The sequence below is a fragment of the Podarcis vaucheri genome (assembly GCF_965113315.1).
Source record: "Podarcis vaucheri genome assembly, chromosome: 10".
NCBI lineage: Eukaryota > Metazoa > Chordata > Lepidosauria > Squamata > Lacertidae > Podarcis > Podarcis vaucheri.
In genome coordinates, this window is record NC_138748.1 from 46,392,824 (window position 1) to 46,411,981 (window position 19,158).

Consider the following 19,158-nt stretch of genomic DNA (forward strand, 5'->3'; position numbering starts at 1 on the left):
TTGGGTAGGGAACTACACGGCAGAGAGCCTCAAGCCGATAGAACAAGCAGAGCAGCCACACAAAAATATCCAGGTCCTTTGCAACAGCCTACACACAGTAGGTGGCATTGATGCCCTCCAGCACTGAAGGCAGGTGTGCCATCCAAGAACCAGCAGAAAGAGAGAGCCTTATAGTCTCTTCCCTGGCTTTGACATCCCTAAGGCATCAGTTAAGCACTGGGCAAGTTTTGTCAAGCATAAATGTCTAATGGGGAGGCTCTTAGCACCATTTATGCAGTGGTAGAATGAGTGCCTGCTTCCTAATGCCCTCGTTCCCTGGAGGGCCGTCACTGAAAGCTACATGCAAACGTTGCATTCCCCAATGGGCAGCTCTTTGATAACCAGTTTGCTCTCCATAAGCTTCCTCATGACTTGAGCTACTGAGGTTGCAATGCACTGGATATACAGAAGGGCACCTCTCAGTTGAAGGAGTTTGTCATTGATCCCGGTTTGGAATCTTAGGGCATCTCTATAAGCTCAGGAGGTTGCACCAGATTTTTCTCTGTCTTTTCACTTAATTTATTTATTATTAATGTTGCAATACATATATGAAATCTTTACATATTGATACATATACATTATATTTGTAAATTCACATTTTCACATTTCTTTATGTACCAACATTTATCCATTTCTTATTTCTTGCCCTGTGTCTTCCCTCCACCCATGTGTGACTTCCTTGTTATTATTTTGTAACTTTATTACTGAGATTGTAATTTTGTATCTTAATAATTAAACATTCAATCTTATATATTTGCTTAGCTTAATTTAACTTAACTTTGTGAAATCAGTCTATACATATCAATCAACATTTTTTTCAGGGGGGAGGGAGAGAGAGAGAGAGAGAGAGAGAGAGAGAGAGAAGCTCTTCTTCTGCTACACTGAGTTTTGTGTGTCTTTCTACTGCGCACACTCAGCCACAGATACGAATGCCCTAATCTACCTTACCGATCAATAGCAGAAATGCCATGCAGTTTTCGGAAATCCAGAAACTTAGATGTAAAGAGTTGCCTGCTCTGAGTGGTATTCAGTTAAGTCCCACTCCAAGCAGGCCTTCTGAAATTAAGGAACCTAAGCTAGTTATGTCAATTAACTTCAGTAAGTCTACTCTGAGCTGTACTAGCACTGAATGCCATCCCATATTTTAAGTAACACAGATTCCACTGCTGTAGGAAGTATGGAAATTATAATTCAATGAGGATTTTTTTAAAAAGTTCAAACCTTCCCAAAAGAACTGTTTGCAGAGTTCTTTAGGGAAGCCACAACACTTAACAAGGGTTAGAACTGGACTAACCTCTAGTCTTCTGGAATGAACCTAAACTGGCTAGTCCTTATTGAACTACATTCACGCAAACAGTGACACTATGCCCATCAGATCACACACTGTGTTAATGTTGGGTGACCAACCACTTGTTCTGTATTCAACATCACTTAGATTAGAATCACCTATAAGCTTACATTGAACAGAAATGAAGAATCCGCCATTAACGACGCATTCATACTGTACATTTAAAGCAGTGTCATAGGACTTTAAACAGCCACGTCTTCCCCCCCAAGGATTCTGGGGAGTTTAAGAATGCTGGGAGTTGTTAGGCGACCCCCCCTTATTCCTTTCACAGAGCTACAATTTTCAGAGTGCTTGAACAATCGATTCCTCTTCCCAAGGAACTCTGAGAATTATAGCTCTGTGAGGGGAATAGAGGTCTCCCAACAACTCCCAGCACCTTTTGCAAACTATAGTTCCCAGCAGTGCTTTTTTCTAAACAAAATGTCTAGGGGGACTCTCATTTTCCTACACATAATGAAATACTGCCCCTCAATGAGGCCAAACTTAGATTCACAAAATGTTTAGGGGTATGTGTACCCCTGCATCCCCCCCAGAAAAAAAGCATTGCTTCCCAGGGTTCTTTGGGGGAAGCTCTGCCTGTTTAAAGTGGCATGAAATGGCTTGGAATGTATTGTGTGAATGTAGCCTTTCTGGCGTTTACCACCCTGTCCTCCCTTCCACCAGAGCTTTAAGAAGCATAGTATGGTTGGGATGGGTGTGTATGTGTATCTCAGGAGCGTAATGGGAGGAAAGCAGTCCTGGGAGGGAGTTGTTGCTAAAACCACTTTCATTCATCAAATCAGCAAGAGAGATCACTTTGTGGCTGGCCAGCCAGCCAGCCAACCTCCCAGCTGTGTTGGGCCTGGCTCATATTTCTCCACAACCAGCCCTCTCATGTTTCATATTCCCTGGAAAAGAGATGCTTGCCTTCTCACCTCACAGCCTGCCTATCAATACTTGCCAGCCTGTGGGTTCTGAGGAGCAAGAGGAAGGCTGTAGCCAAATGGGGGAGTCAGCATCTTTCCTGGCCAGTATTGAGGGTGCTGGGCTGCTTCCCCTTGTTACAAATCTCTCTTTGGCTGAGCTGATTTATAGCAGGGGCTCTGCTGTCTTGGCAGAAGGAGGGCTGTGTTGTATTCCTCCTCTCCTTTCCTCCCTCTCCCTCAAGTGATGGATGGTCTCTGAGGATTGATGATGAGAGCAGGTTGTCCCTGCAGATCCCTGTGTCTAAAAATTTACTAAAAAGAGAAGCAGCACGCTACAGGAGAGTAGAGGATGAGGAGGGTCCGGGTCACGGAAGAGAACTGGGAGGGTTAATGAGTTTTGCTTCTGACATTTGCTGACTCACAAAAGTTTTGACCGGATCAGAAATCTCTGCAAGTGAAATGAGGGAGGAATTGGAGGAGAGATGTCCTTTTCCTCCCGTTTGTTTTATTCCTGTCCTGTCACGCAGGAGGAGAAATGAGGCGTAGCAATTAGGACCCATTTTCAAATCCTTCCTCAAATATGAATTCATTCGGTACCTCTGGGAGGAAATCAGAGCATCTACCTCCTGGTATCGTCGTGATATCAGGTCTGATTAGGATTACAGAATGCAACGCCTGAGAAATCACAGCCTTCCTGTGACACCACAGGCCCTGAGGCACAGATACCTGGTGGACCACTTGAGACAGGTGAATAGTTCCTCTGTAATAGTTACATGCTTTCCCCAGATGATTAACTGGGATTGGACGGGGTTTTTTCCCCCCTTCCCATGATCCGCAATTCTTTTTTGCACTCCAGCAGGCAAAGGTGATCTGAGGCAGGTAAACTAAGGGTCTTTGAGGCAGGTGTGTCCCCTGGAAGGTCAGGGATGGCGTTGAAGTTTCCGACCACCCTCCTCCTCTCCCCTGACTTGAATCCATGGATGGAGAAGAGGTGTGTCCTGGACCTCGCCTGCCCCATTGCGCACACTTTCCACAAATGGTTTGCTTACTGCACACATGGAAGACTGTACTGCAGAGACATCAACCAGCCCTGAGCAAGATGGGGTCCTCTGTTTTACTGCTGCTGTTGTTCAATGTTTAATGTAGCTCTAATGAGTTCTAGCCAATGTACAGAGCACAGAAGTGGCACCATCCCTCCCCTAATAAAGTAGATAGGCAAGAGAGAGATGTGCGGAGAGGTCAGGACTTGACAAGTGAGTAATGGGGATGGGGTAGGGAACAGTCCGGTGCAAGCAGAAGAACAAGGTCAGGTTGACAAAGGAAAGACTTTGCAACAGAAGTGCAAGGAATGCGAAAGGGGAAAGGAAGAAAAATATGATGGGCACAAAGAAATGGATGGAGGGTTTAGGCATTCTATTTATTTACACATAATCAAAACAGGACAGTCCCTACCTGAAGGCTTACAATCTGGAAAAACAACAACAGCAACAACCAGGGCACACAAGGGGAAACGGACAGGGAGGAAAACCAAAACTCGTGCACTAATTTCTAAACACTTGTTCCTATAATGATTGGATCCTTGAATTTGATGTGGAACACGACACAGACAGCGCAGATATGTTCTAAGGGAAAACCAGCAGGAAAAAGAAAAAGGCTACTGCAAAAAAACTTCCATAGGGAGAGAACGAAGAGTTAAAAAGAGATAAGAAAGCCAAGTTGTCAACGTACAATAGGGCATAAAATGGGCAAAATATGTGAAGTGGGAGGATGAAGAAAAGTTGCAAATGTAATGAAGAGAGTGAAAAGGAAGGGGAAGGGGGCTTAGGAAGGGCACGAGCAAATTAGTGTCTACAGACCTTGGAAATCTAAGTTAATTGCTTTGTTTGTTTGTTTGTTTGTTTGTTTTATATCCCACTCTCTCCCACCAAGGTGCTAAGAGTGATTTACAAAGGCAGGTCCCCATCTCGGCGGTGCTTAGGTCCACCCCGGCTTCAACAATGGAGCTTTCTCTCATGTTCCTTCAGGCCACTTTGCAGTGTAGGCTTTGACCAATGCGGACTCTGCTTGGCAACAAACCAGGTCCTATCACAGGGGATCACGAGTAGAATAGATTCATCTTCCCTAGGATTCAGAAGATTTCGGGTTGTCTCTCTCACAGTTTGCTTTGTCCTTCCTCAACAACCTTTGCTGCCTCTTTCCTCCTCCTCCTCATCTTGGCTCTTCATTTTGAATATTCAGCTGCCTCTTTCTCCAATTCGATCTGTGATCCTTTAATCCAGCTGCCCTAGTAATTCTGCAGGCCCTGATCAGCTCAGATCTCTCTCTGCACAGATTAAGTTAAGTTTCTCAAGGATCTGCATTCTTCTCTCCTGGCCCCCCTCCTTCGTTCTATTTTTTTGTCCTTTGAGTCTTTCTCTTGGAAATTGTGTTGTTTTTGCTAGAGCAATTTAGTGATAGCCTTAAACATTATCCACACACCATACATTTAAAACACATGGCTCCCCCCCAAAAAAAATCAGGAACATTAGTTTACTCCTCACAGACCTACCTTGTCCAACACTCTTAAATTACATTTCCTGGGATTCTTGGGGAGAAGACCTATGGATGTGACCTTAGGTCCTTCTTGAAAGCTAAAATAGAGAAAGGAGTCACCTGAGAATATAATGAGACCTCACCTTTGTTTGTATGTTTGTTTAAAGTATACTTAAAGGTAAAGGGACCCCTGACCATTAGGTCCAGTCATGGCCGACTCTGGGGTTGCGGCGCTCATCTCGCTTTATTGGCTGAGGGAGCTGGTGTACAGCTTCCGGGTCATGTGGCCAGCATGACTAAGCCACTTCTGGCAAACCAGGGCAGTGCACAGAAATGCAGTTTAACTTCCCGCCGGAGTGGTACCTATTTATCTACTTGCACTTTTGATGTGCTTTCGAACTGCTAGGTTGGCAGGAGAGGAACCGAGCAACAGGAGCTCACCCCGTCGCGAAGATTCAAACCTCCAACCTTCTGATCAGCAAGTCCTAGGCTCTGTGGTTTAACCCACAGCATCACCCACGTCCCAAGGTATACTTAGGTGGCCTTTTATGACTAAGCTCTCACATACTGTACTCATTCCCATGACATAAATGCAGTGCTGTTTTGTAGAAAAAGAGGTGCTGGAACTCACCATGAATGCATCCCTTGTTCTCTTGTAATGGCAATGGCTCCCACCTGAGAGGTGCTGGAACTAAGTTCTGGTGAGTTCTGGCTGGAAAAAAAAAATCCCTGCATAAATATAATATGTAATGCCACAACATTTGATGGAAAACAGAGTCATCATAAAGCACCAGAAAAGGCAGCAATAGAAATAAATAATAAAATTGGTATAAAACAATGGTAACAATAAATAACAAGCAGACCAGAATAATATTAAGGATAGCTGCTTCTGCATCACTTAAAAAGCGGACAGAGATTTGTGTAAAAAGTTGCATGCGCTAATGTATATGTATAGATGAAAATGTCAAAATGATTACCATAGTCTAAATGTAGCTTTTGGAAAATATTACTATAATTTGCCTGGAGAGTCTTCCCCCATTTGAATGTAGTGGGAAAGACTGAGCAGGTGACCCGTGAGCCTGCTCCATCTGCTAACTTTGTTGATGGGCAACTGCAAGACCTCTGATCTCCCTTCTTACATTTCTTTTATTTTTAAAACAGACATATTGGACGACCCTTAAAACAGAGGACTCCTTCACGCAGAGAACTGTCCTTCATATAAGGGACTGTTCTTGACTAAGTAGGACACAAGACCACCCTAATAATATTATTAAAACAAACAAAGCAATTCAGCAACAATATAACATACTTTCAAGAAAGAGGAAAGACTTAAACCTAATAGGTATTTCACACTCTCACTCGCTGGATCATTGTCATTGGTATTGCGTATTCCTATGATCCTTGGGAGCGAAGCCATCGGGAGTTTCGTAGTCCCAGTAGGGTCACCCAAGGCACTAAGGTCAAGGGGAAGAAGCTACACAAATAATGAAGAACACACTCATTTGAAGGCTTGAGGTGATAGGGTCATACAGGCTGCAATTCAAATGCATGCTTACGCAGATGTAAATCCTGCTGTCTTAATCCTAAACATGCTTGGGATTGCAGCCTTGATCAATTAAGGAGAAAAAAAGAATGGTTTTCTTCCTTTTTAGCACCCTCCCACACTGCTAGTTTAGGTAAGCAATACCTCCCTCTGACCAGTAGGGGTATTGCTTTTCAGTCAGGGGTGCACTGAAAATATAACAGATATTGCAAGTTATTATTTTTGTGATTATTATATGAGTGGGCATTCTGGGATTCTCTCGTTGCACAGACATCACACTTCTTCCTGTGCCCATCTCCACCTTCAGTTTTCAAATGAAACTCCTTAAACAAGGACTTCTGAGAACATCACACTTTGAAATATGGGACACAGTGAGGGATGTAAAACATTTTATAAATAATTTGCACAAACCTATCACAGATTTAGGTGATACTTTATGGAGCACTGTCAGTAAGTTAGCTGAACCAAAATTACTCACTTTTTCTATTTCCAATTTGATCTTTCTTCCAGTGAGGTTTTTATTTAGTTGTTTGTTTATTGCAGCCTCTCTGGAATGCTTTGAGCCTATTTCATGTTTTGGAGATAATGCTATCTCCAGGGAGCATTCAAGTTGCTTCCTAGAAGGTCTGCAGGCTAGATGCCAGCAGCTTGGATCATGTGGTTCCACACACCCAATCAATGCACAGATCTAGTACAGGCACTTTGGGGAGTACACTTGAGCTCTCCCTTGGGCATCCTTAGTGCTGTGGATTTTGCTGCTGACACGTTGCTGCTTATGCAAGCAAGTTTTCAGTCTGCAGAAAGCTGTTCACCACAGCAGCAGCAGTGGCGGTGGTGGCAAGTGGGGTGGGGATGGAGTGTGGAAGCCCAGGGGAGCATTCCCGTTGCTTCTCTGGGTTCCGACTTACTCCTACAGACGCCTTGATCTTGGATGCCTCTCTCTCTGATGGGATGCACAAACCCACATGCTGTTGTTTCAGTCGGTCATTGCTGAGGATATTAAAACACAGCATAGCTAAACTTGCAAAAATATCATATTTAATTTCCCCGATTTCCCTTTCCTCTACCCCAATCGAAAATGTATGCCTTGAGGCCAAGCTGAGATAATATTTGTCTCAATACTAGTTATGTATCGCTCATGAGCTGGGGGATGAATGATGGAGTCCTCAGTCAGAAGGAGAGGTCAGAATAACTGCTACGAGCCACAGAGGTGGTGACAGGACCAGCTGTTGGGTTTCTCCTGGCATAGGAGCCTCTGGTGGAGAGCAGGGATTTATTCTGCCATCTCCCTGGAGTCTCCTGCCTCATCTCTGGGCTTTGGGTAATCCAATCACAGAGCAAAGTAGGCAGGTGGCAAGTCACTATTTTGTTTCTCAAAACTGCAATGTGTGAACTGAGTTTTAAATCTCTCTGGGCTTCAGGACACCCTAGTAACATTACGTAATCATTTCCTATCTGGGAGTCAATAATACACCCCACAAGCAGGTAACATTATGTGACTCAGGTATACTCTAGGAACACTGAGACATTCAAACACAACTTGTATACCTGAATAGCCTACTTTTGACTTGTCACTTTCATTGTTAATGTAAAATCTGGAAGTCTGAAACGTTAAGACAAGAGTGAATAGATTGAAGATGCCTGTTAAGTCTCAGCAAAATACATGCTAACATGCTCCTTGAACACCTTTTCTTTCTTTTCTGTCAGGTCTTCCCTTTTCCTGTAGTTTTAATTTCCATATGGTACAAGATTCCACAGCAACTGTCCTCAGTTGTTTTGTTGAGAAGTGGGGAGGGGGAAAAAAGTATGATATGAACTTGACGCGTGACTGAATTTGAAGCAAGAAAAGCTCCACCAATCTGCAATTGATAATGATATTTGTTTACCAGCACTGAAGTCTAAGGCTGCAATGCTATATACCCACTTACCTGGGAATGAGCCCCATTGAACTGTGCGAGACTTGCTTCAGAATAGACACAGATACAACTGTGCTGTGAAAATCATCAATCAGGACTTTATCCCTCACAGCCTTTTGGCAGAGATATCGGGTTTTTCTGTTAAATGTATAAATTAGGGAAAGGGAAGATTAGCTATTTAGCAAGATCATGGTTGCCAGATCAAAGTGTCCAAATAAAAATGTGACTATAACAGAAATCTGTAAGTTGATGCACAGTCAGAAGAAAGCAAAGAAAAGTACTCCTTTCATAACTCTGTATAATGTGGGTTCAGTTCATGAAATTGACTGGCCATAGGTGTAGGTCGGTCACAGAGCAAAGAAATTCTTTGGATAATGTTCAATTAGTTTTTGGAACTCAGTGCCACAAGAAATGGATATAGCTGTTGGGTTCAAGGGTTGTAAAAGGGGGTTAGATAGATTATTGGAGGAGGAGGGGGAGAATTATATTAATGACTGTTAGCTAAGATGGCTAAATGAAACTTCAAAGTTCAGATGCAGTGTGAAAATGAATGCCAGTTGCTTGTGGATAAGCATGGCCTTCACAACTTACTACTGGACTTCCTGGAAGCAGCTGGTTAGCCAGTGTGATAAACAAGAAACAAGAAGCTAAACTAGATTGGGCAGCCAACAGCAGCTTTTGGTGGACTTCAGCTCCCATCAGCCGCAGTCAGCATGGCTGATGGGCAGGGATGATGGGAGTTGGAAGGTGCCATGTTGGTTCTCCCTGAACTAGTTAGACCTTTAAATTGACCCAGAATGACCCTTCCTATGTTTAAATGTCAATAGGAATCTTGCCTCCAATGTCAGTGGAACCAGAAGAAAGAAATAAAGGAGCTGTACTAACGTAACTTAAATTCTGAACTTTGAGAAGCTGAATTCTGCTGTCTGGTCCAATTATGCAAGGTGGCACATTTCTGCTGGGAATGGCAAAGCAGCAAGGGCTATTCAGGTCACTGAAGCTTCACACGCTCTCTGACCACTGGGAATTCTCCTGCTTCTTAGGTCTCACCAGCCATCGCTTTTGCAATTTCAAGCCTACAGCGGTACCTCGGGTAACAGAAGCTTCAGGTTACAGACTCCGCTAACCCAGAAATAGTACCTCGGGTTAAGAACTTTGCTTCAGGATGAGAACAGAAATCTCGCGGCGGTGGCCTGGCAGCAGCGGGAGGCCCCATTAGCTTAAAGTGGTACCTCAGGTTAAGAACAGTTTCAGGTTAAGAACAGACCTCCAGAACGAATTAAGTTCTTAACCTCAGGTACCACTGTATTGTTGAGGACCAGAAACTTGGCATTTTGAAAGGGGGACACTGTTGAGATTCTCAGCTTGCCGTACTGCACCCCGCTACAAATTCCACACTGCCAAGGCCCGACCATTCACCAAATAGCAAAAAATACACACCGCTCTGGGGCTAAGGGATGTGGAAGCACTTCAGTAAACTCAGATGTGTAAAGAAGAAACCCGTTAATCACCACAACATCTTGATTCCAAAGGGGAGAGTCGACCTCCTAAGGACTGCTAGCTATGTGTGCTGTTGACACATCTCCCTATTCCTCAGCATGCATCGAGCCCAGCTGTGACCATCACAGCTGTACAGTTTTCTCCGCCAATTAAAGGTGCTCCCCCCCTGCACTCACCCAGACTATATTACCCCCCCTCAAAAAAAAAATCTCTGCTAAGGCGAGAGAATTATTTTCGGAACAAGAGCAGTTATACAACAAATGAATTATTTATCTTTTTTGCATCAAGGAAGAGAAAAGCATTTAGTTAGGACCCTTATTTATTTATCTTGAGTGTGTGCGCGTATGTGTGCACACAACAGAGAGAGAGAAATTGTTTTTACAGGGACAGCTGAAAATCCCCATTGAAGGGAGGGGTATGTTAAGCTGAACGAAACACAGCTGTACATCCTCCCCCCTCCACTTCGTTGTTCCCATCTTCCACTTTCTCCGCTCCCCCTCCTCACAAGGCTCTGATTTTTGTTACATAACAGAACCCAAGTACCCTTCTGGCTATCACTGATATACAAGATTATGTTACAAGGGCTCCCTTCGCCAAAGCTTATCGACATAGAAAGCGATGCTAATCCAGCACATACGCCCCCCCTTCCTTCCATCCTCATTGCTCTGCGCTCGGCTTCTCCCCATCCCTGTGAAACTAACAAACCTAGCTGTCTTTTTTCATATTTCAAAGCCCCCCTAATTGATGCCTCTTCTTGTCTCTTGTGTGTTTCCTTTCCAGATTTCAGCGACAGATGGATCCTTCTCTCCCTCCCTCCCTTTTTGCCTCCATCCCCTTCTCCCTCCTCCCTACGTTCTCCTCCTCTCCCTACATTTTTTGTTTGTTTGTTTTCAACACGTTTGATCTGAAGTTCTGAAGCATCTCGGAGGGGACCCACAAGAGGAGGCGGAGGCAGAAGCTGCACCCAAGGAGTGTCAGCGACACCAAGGCGGCGCTGCCTTGTTCTCCCACCAATTGCATCATGGTGTTGTTCAGGGGAGGCTGTGGAGGAGTCACACAAAGAAGATTTGTTGCTGAACGTTTCATTTCTGTTTGGCTTTGAGAAGAAGCACAAATAGAGAGAGAGAGATAGCTATCTTTCCCCTCCAAGTACAACTTTCACTCTGATTGACGACCACAGCTAGTCAGTGTTGTCACTGTGTGTGAAACTGGGCACATATGACAATGGTGGCGTCCAACAGAACTGGGGTGCTCATGTCCTTTGATTGCTAAGCTCCGAGGGTGTCAAGTCGCCCTCTTGAAGCCTCCTTTTCAATTCTGTTGTTGTTGTTGTTCTTGTTGTTGCTGGGTTTGCCTCTTTTAGCCTAAAGGGGGCACTGTAGCCCAACATGCTCCGTCTGGGATTCTGGGTGGCTACCCTGCTCTGCATTTTTGCCCCCAGCAGTGTCTGGAGCGACTGCTGGCTGATCGAAGGAGACAAAGGTTATGTCTGGCTCGCTATCTGCAGCCAGAACCAGCCTCCGTACGAGACCATTCCCCAGCACATCAACAGCACTGTGCACGACCTGCGGCTGAATGAGAACAAGCTCAAAGTGGTGCTCTACTCCTCCCTCAACCGCTTTGGTAACTTGACGGACCTCAACCTGACGAAGAACGAGATCTCCTACATCGAGGATGGAGCCTTCATGGGGCAGTCCAACCTGCAGGTGCTTCAGCTGGGCTACAACAAGCTCACCAACCTGACGGAGAGCATGCTGCGCGGCATGGGCCGCCTCCAGTTCCTCTTTGTGCAGCACAACCTGATTGAGGTGGTCACCCCCACGGCCTTCAACGAATGCCCCAGCCTCATCAGCATCGACCTGTCCTCCAATCGCCTCAGCCGCCTGGAGGGAAGCACCTTCACCAGCCTCAGCAACCTGATGGTTTGCGAACTGGCTGGGAACCCCTTCAACTGCGACTGCAACCTCTATGGCTTCCTCATGTGGCTGGTGGCCTTCAACAATGTTACCAAAAACTATGACCGCCTGCAGTGTGAGACTCCCCGGGAGTTTGCCGGCTACCCACTTCTCATGCCTCGGCCACACCACAGCCGCAATGCCATCACCATCTTCAAGTCAATGTGTGGGGATGGCAATTACCCCTTGATCTCCAGGATCAACCCCACGCCATACATCCCAGATTCTCAGAGGGAGGAGGACAATGCTGAGAACTCAGGCATCAGCCCAGACTTCCTCTCAGTAGAGCCTCCAGCGTCTTCCACCACGGATTCCTCCTACATCCCCAGCATCAAGCTCCAGCAGGTGACTATCACCTCAGCTGCCTTGGTGGTGACCATCCCATTCCCCTTCAGCAAGATGTACGTGCTGGTCCAGTACAATAACAGCTACATCTCTGATGTAATGACCCTGAAGAAGAAGAAGGAAGTTGTCACTCTCACCCACCTGAAGGCTCACACAGACTATACCTTTTGTGTGGCTTCCATACGCAACTCCAAGCGCTATAACCACACCTGCCTCTCCTTTGCCACCAGGAGCAAAGGGAGAGAGGAACCCATGGCCAACACATCCACCACTACCCATTACATCATGACTATCTTAGGTTGTCTTTTTGGGATGGTTATTATCCTTGGCATCGTTTATTATTGCCTGAGGAAGCGTAGGATGCAAGAGGAGAAGCAAAAGTCCCTCAACGTCAAGAAAACAATTTTGGAGATGCGTTATGGCTCAGATATTGATACCAGCTCAATTGTACATCCGTCACAGAAGTTGGGGGAGCCGCCTGTCATCCCTGTCTCACGGATGTCCTCTCTTCCATCCATGATTGGGGAGAAGATGCCCTCATCCAAATCCATGGAGGCTGGCATGGATACCCCCAAGGTCACCACCAAGGGCAATTACATTGAGGTTCGGACAGGTGGTGGGGATGGGCTGGACAGGTCACAGCGGGATGATGACCTGCATGAACTGGACAATGGGCAAGGTTCAGCCGCCGAAATCTCAACAATTGCCAAGGAAGTGGACAAGGTGAACCAGATAATCAACAATTGCATTGATGCCCTCAAGCTGGACACAGCCTCTTTCTTGGGGGGAGGGGGTGGTGTTGACTCTGACATGGCTTTTGAATGCCAGTCCATACCAGCCGGTTCCTCTGTTGGGCTGGAGAGGCCAAGCTTCCTCTCACCACCCTACAAGGAGAGCTCCCACCATCCCCTGCAGCGTCAGCTCAGTGCAGATGCTGCGGTGACCAGGAAAACCTGCAGCGTCTCCTCCAGCGGCTCCATCAAGAGTGCCAAGGTCTTCAGCCTTGATGTACCTGACCACCCACCTTTGAGTAAGGCAGACTCCAAGTACATTGAGAAAGGAAGCCCACTCAACAGCCCCTTGGATCGTCTTCCCCTCGTGTCCCCAGGTGCCATCCACCACCTGGAGGTGAAACCATCCTACCACTGCAGTGAACACCGGCATTCCTTCCCAGCTCTCTACTATGAGGAGAGCGGCGATACCTTAAGTCAGAGGGTGTCCTTCCTTAAGCCGCTCTCCCGGTCCAAGCGGGACTCCACATATTCTCAGCTCTCGCCTAGACATTACTTCTCGGGCTATTCCTCCAGCCCAGAGTACTCCTCAGAGAGCACCCATAAGATCTGGGAGCGTTTCCGGCCTTACAAGAAGCACCACCGGGAGGAGGTTTACATGGCGGCCGGCCACGCCCTGCGGAAGAAGGTCCAGTTTGCCAAGGACGAAGACCTGCACGACATCTTGGATTACTGGAAAGGTGTCTCTGCTCAGCAGAAGTTGTGACTCTCTCATTAAAAGAAAGAAAATCAACACACACACATACACAAATTAACCCACCTGACTGTGAAAAACAAAAACAAAACAAAACCCCGATAAAAGAAACTGAAAACCATTTCTTAAAAGTTTACAAAAATGAACAGGAAAAAAGGCCCGTGTAAAATGAATTGTCTCTACTGTGTTATGGGGACCACTGTTAACTCCTTTGGATTGGTGGGGAGGAGATACTTGCTTTTGTACTGAGGTAAAGAGAAGGGGGTGACTGTTAAGGGAGATACTGGGCTGGTATGTAGCAGAAGTGGCAAAGGAAGGATGCTAATCAGGCATAGGCTAAGACAGCCCACGTGATTTTCTGTTCCAGTTTGCTATTTTGTTCCAGAAAGAGAGGATTTTGCTCATTCCCCAGACAAAAGGGGGGTCAGGGAAGGGGCGATGCCTCCTCATCCTTCCCTTCCCTATACTTAAAGGGGCTCTGAAAAGGTTGCCTTAGAGCAGCCTCCCCAACCTGGTGCCCCTCATAGGCTTTGCACTACGTCTCTTACCAGACCCAGCCGGCATGGCTGTGGTGCCAAAGGCTGATGGGAATTGCAGCCCAAAACATCTGGAGAGCACCAGCTTGGCAAAGGCTGCCCTAGTGCATGGGGGGGCACTTTCCTGTGAGTGGATCTCCCATAGCCGGGGAAACATTTCAGCAACCCAGCCATGCGGACGAGGGCCAGTTGTGTGAGTGCCGGATGTGAGATTAGCAGCCTGCAGAGAGACAAGTGCCAGTCTTATGGGAATGACCCCCCAGGTGGGCAACCTCTGCTAATGTGGTTGGGTCACTTAACGTTAACCTCAGCTGTGTTGGCACAGCTTGTCGAAAAGTGATCCCCATTGTTTCAAGGGCCTCAGAGTCCAGGTGAAGACATGGTGTAATATGAATGTCCTCTCTGTGCTCAGAGAGGTTTTCTCAGACTGCTGCCCTGCTCCCACCTCCTCCATATATCCTTATCTGCACAAGGACAGGAGCAAAGAGCAAAAAGGGAGGCTTTCTTGACATGTCCTCACCTGCCCATGAACCTTGTGTGGTGTAGGCTGCCACAAGATGGCTTGGCTTCCTCCACTCTGGAAGGGGCTGGGAGACGGAGCATCAGTAGTAGGGTCTCCTCCCTACCTTTCCTCATTTGTTAGGAAGAAAGAGCATTAGCTCACAAGGTGCCTCCCTGCACCTCGGTGGGCTGTTCAGTTGTCTTCCAAGAGGAGAGGGTGATTGTGCTGCCTGACACAAGGAAAGAGAATTGCCAAGGGAAGGAGGGCAGCATCTGCAACCCCTCTATGATCTCAAGGAACCCTGACCCCGGATATGCTTGGCTTAGGGAACAGCACACAACTCCATCCCAGAATACGTTGGGCATCCTTTGGAGCAGAGTCTCATGACAGACCGACAGATGCGCTCTCATCCACTGCTCCTTACACTGAAAGAATGCCTGTGATCAGCTATGAGGTCCTTGGTGGGCAAGGCGAATCTCAAATAGGCTTCCATTACACCTCACTGCCAGAACTTGACCTTAAGGTGGGATAGAGGAAGGGAATCAATCTAACACACTGATGGCTGGATATACACACTACACTGCAGCGGTAGCTAGCATAGTGCCCTCCAGATGTTGGGACCACAGCTCCCACCATGCCTGGACATTGCACATCCTGGCTGGGGCAGATGGGAGTTGCAGTTCAACTGCAGTTCTGGAGGCCACCACATTGGCTGTCCTTGCAGCGTAGGAAGCTGTTACGACGGAACAAGGCAAGGTGCTTATTCAAGGTGTATAAAGGGTCAGATCAGAATAGGAAAGCATAGGCATCCATCAGCTAAACTGGTGGGCAGGCCAGTCTCAACCACTGACCTGCCACCATGCTGCCATCACCCGTTCTTCATGCCCATTGTATAGAACAGAATATATTTTATTGAATTAGTATTTAGGCTATAGCAGTGTGAAGTAAGATGACAAAAAATTAAGCCCAGCAACAAAATTTTCATAAACTTATAGACTGTGGTGGGGGCAGGGTGGGGAGCCACTCTTGAAGGAATTATACCCTTGAATGAAGATAATACCCTGATATCAGAGATTGCTACTTAGATCCCATTGCTTCCTTGCAGATGCAGCTGTCCTACTCCTGACCACCATACTTCCTTTTTCCCCTGGGAAAGAGTGCCAGTGGCCAATGGGAACAGCAGAGAAGGCAATGGTCAATGGACGCAAAGAGGCACAGGCTGAGTGCACTGCTTGGAGTTATTCAGCAGCTCCGATGTGGCCTCAAGCTGCCATGGAGACAAGGGATTGTTTAATCAAGGAGAGCTGGTATAGAATAGGAAGCAAGCATGAGATACCTCGGTAGCACCCCTGCAGAGTGTGACGTTATAGGTAATTTGCTAAATCTAAATAGCAGAGCCACTCTATGAAGGCTGTGTTCTATAGAGGTGGTGATAGGGGATGTTTTATCAGTTCTAGTGCCACGCATAAAGCGTCTCTGCCTTCCGGAACGTTTCCACTCCCTCTTGCCCTCCCTGCCTTGCTATGTCTTATTACACCACTTGATAAGGCGTACCTTCCCTCTGCTCACCACCATGAAGTTTCCTCACATCTCTACCTTGCAGCAAAGCTCCATAGCTTATAGCCCCCCACTACCTGCCTGCATCAAAACACACCAACAAAGCACAAGTTACTTCAGCCAGGGAATCTCACAGCTATTCCTTTTCAGTGATGGAGCAAGGATTTGTTTCAGGAGCCATCACTGGGGCAAATGCCTCTTCCCAAGATCTTCTCTTGGCAGTGTTGTTCCATTAGTAGAGCTGGCCCAAAGGAGTCCTGGATTCTAGTTCCCAAGCACCAAACTAGAGTCCTTTCTCCAATGCAAGAAAAGAAGTGTCACTTCTCCCAACAGGGACCCCAGATGTAGACACTCAAGGTAAGCTTGGCCTTGCAGAGCCAGGGCTAATCTCTCTGCATCTTGCAGTATTTCTTCTTCCCGATTGTCTGCCTGCAGCCAACAGCAGCAGGAGTAACAATGTAAAGCTGAATTTAAAAAATGTCTGATCTAGCAAACTAAGAGGCAAGCAGCCAAGTGTATTTTGAAGTGGCTGGGTAAGTGGGCTCTGTGGTTAGGGTTCTTGTGGCAGTTGTAGTTGAATGGTCAGTGCTTACTGGGTTGCTGTGGGGAGAATTCTTACCTCGCCTCCACCTCTGATACATGCTGTGCTTCACACGGCAATCGTAGGAGGACCCTTCTCTTACCTGAGCAATAGTGTGGATAGCAAAAGCAGTCTGGGCTGGTAGTGCCATCCAGTGATTGGCGTGTTAAATCTCAGGGATTTGTTTACCATGGAAACAAGTGGAGGGGGCTGAGATCCTGGAGATACATTCTTGGTAGGAACTGAATAGAGATGAGATCTTTGCTGATTGATCCAACAGAGCTTCTCCTCCATCACCCTAAGAGATGCATGCTTTTGGGTGATAACAGGGAGGAATTCCAAGACAAATCCCAGGAGTAAACACTTGTTTGGGATTTGGAGACAATCTGTCTCACTCCCAGAGAGGATATGGAGGTTGATCCCTATCTGAGGAGTAGATCCTTCTTAAAATTCCAGGGGACAAGTCTGAAATACAAGATCTGGCCAGGAGCCCTCAGGAGAAATATTGGGGGCACGCTCACTGTGAGTATCTTCCCCAGTGAGAGAATCCTGAAGAAAGCCTAAGGAAAAGAATGACAATTGTTTGAATATTACTGAGGGAGATGGGCATAACATCCAGTGGGGGTTCTGGTGGGAGGGGGGCAAAGTGCATTCCTGCTGAGTCCCAGTGGATTCATGAATGAAACCCCCGACTTCTTGCAGAATCCCTTTTGCATGCTGGCATGTTTCCTGTGTTGTGGGAAGTTTTGCAGTGCTTTGATCCTAGGCAGATATTAACAGCAGGACCAAATACAGTTTTTGACTCCCCTAAAGCACTCGGTCTGAGTAAAGGGTGTAGGGGGCATCCTGGATAGCACACCCTTATGGTGCTTGAAACAATGAGGGAGGTGTGAGTTTGTTGGCAGGAGAGGAGATGTTTCAGCCTGATTCAAAAGTGGTGATGGTTGTGTATGCTGGACTTGTTGAGGAACTGGAATATTCGGCCAGGTAGAGCCATCAACCATCATATACGGGGAAGTGTTGCTGGATCATTCTGGTGTCATAGGATCACCCAAATCCATCTAGGACAGGATACCTGTGCCATTTAATATGTGTGGAGATGGGAGAAATTTGGCAGTTTCTCCCACACTCATGCTGCAGTGGTGGCAGAAACTGCACCAGCCAAAATTCTCCCATATTACGTCACTATTAAAAGGTACACCAAAGCCACCCCAGATAGATTTTCACAACCCTAGGGAAATGAGATAACTTGCCTTCTGACTCGGAATCAGGGTAAAAGGCAGTGAGGGTGGAAGGAAGGTGCAAACAAACCCTGTTTCCCACTTCCTCTGCTTCACCCCAGCCTCCCCATCCCATAATCTCTTATTGTGGAGCAGGTTGCGATGAAATCATATGTAAGAGGCTGTGTGCTGTGTGTTGCCATTGATCTCAATTTCCTCCATCTCTCTGAAAAGGGAAAAGGAAAAAAGATTAGATCATAGGTGGTGGTGGGTACATAGCAAGCCCAGGATCTTCCAGAGCTGATGGAGGACAGAACTGTTCCAACAGGCTAGGAGTGGAGAGGGGTGGCAAAGGGAGAGGAAGGCTTGCTCTAACTCTCTGACCAACCCTTTCCCTGCTGCTAGATGAGACTCTGAACAACCACAGAGTACATGCACACAGTCCAAAAAGAGGAGATTTAAGCGTTATATTTGCATGATGATTTTAACTGTATTTTTCTGAGCAAAAACATCTTTTGTGTATGTGCTGGTTTGTCGAGACTAAACCTAACCATGCTCCTTTGCTCCTTCCTCCCACTTTGCCTCCAAATTCCCCATATGCCCTTGACCGCCATTGTGATTTGACAACTTTGGGAGGGAGTGGTTTCCAAAGATGACCCAAACCAGGTGCCACCAGCAACCCCAACTTCCAATGCAGTCCACCCCTACAGGCAGACTGCCCCTTTGCAAGCATCTGGCTTTGGCCTCAATGACTTTCTGAGGCCAATATGATGGCACCAAATCTTCAACACTGGCTCATCCTGTGGTAGTCATTTACCCTCATGAGTCTTGATTTCCTAGAAACGCTTGAGAAGTGAGGGCTGCCAGGTCAAGGGAAATCCCAATCCTTGGCCAAACATCTGTTGCTAGGGTCATCCCAGCGCAGAACCAGAACCTTTAGCTTTAAGGGCACCTTAATTGGGAATTTGCAGGCCTCGTCCAAAGCAGTGGGAGGGTGTGTGTGTGTGTGTGTCTCCCCTTGACTCCAGTAGGTTCTGGTGATGAAGCTTCCTCAACTGTTAGCGGTGACTGAGTAACGAAGCCACTGTGTAGCTCACATAATGATCTTGATCTCCACCTCTTTGTGGTGGAGAAATGCACTAAAGGAGCCTCCCCAGAGTGAGCTGATCATTCTTGCCTTGGAGTCCTGAAATAC

General features: G+C 46.7%; 1 protein-coding gene across 4 annotated transcripts in view; it reads left to right on the plus strand.

Moving 5' to 3' along the window:
• The window catches only part of ELFN2 (extracellular leucine rich repeat and fibronectin type III domain containing 2), a 139,444-nt gene extending 124,095 nt beyond the window's left edge, over positions 1-15,349 (plus strand). For all 4 annotated transcript variants that reach the window (XM_082241415.1, XM_082241414.1, XM_082241416.1 and 1 more), the window contains one exon: positions 10,564-15,349. In XM_082241415.1, coding sequence (XP_082097541.1) covers positions 11,172-13,580 — 2,409 coding nt within the window. In that variant the 5' untranslated portion in view covers positions 10,564-11,171 and the 3' untranslated portion in view covers positions 13,581-15,349. The remainder of the gene's footprint in view (positions 1-10,563) is intronic.
• Positions 15,350-19,158: the final 3,809 nt, after the last annotated feature.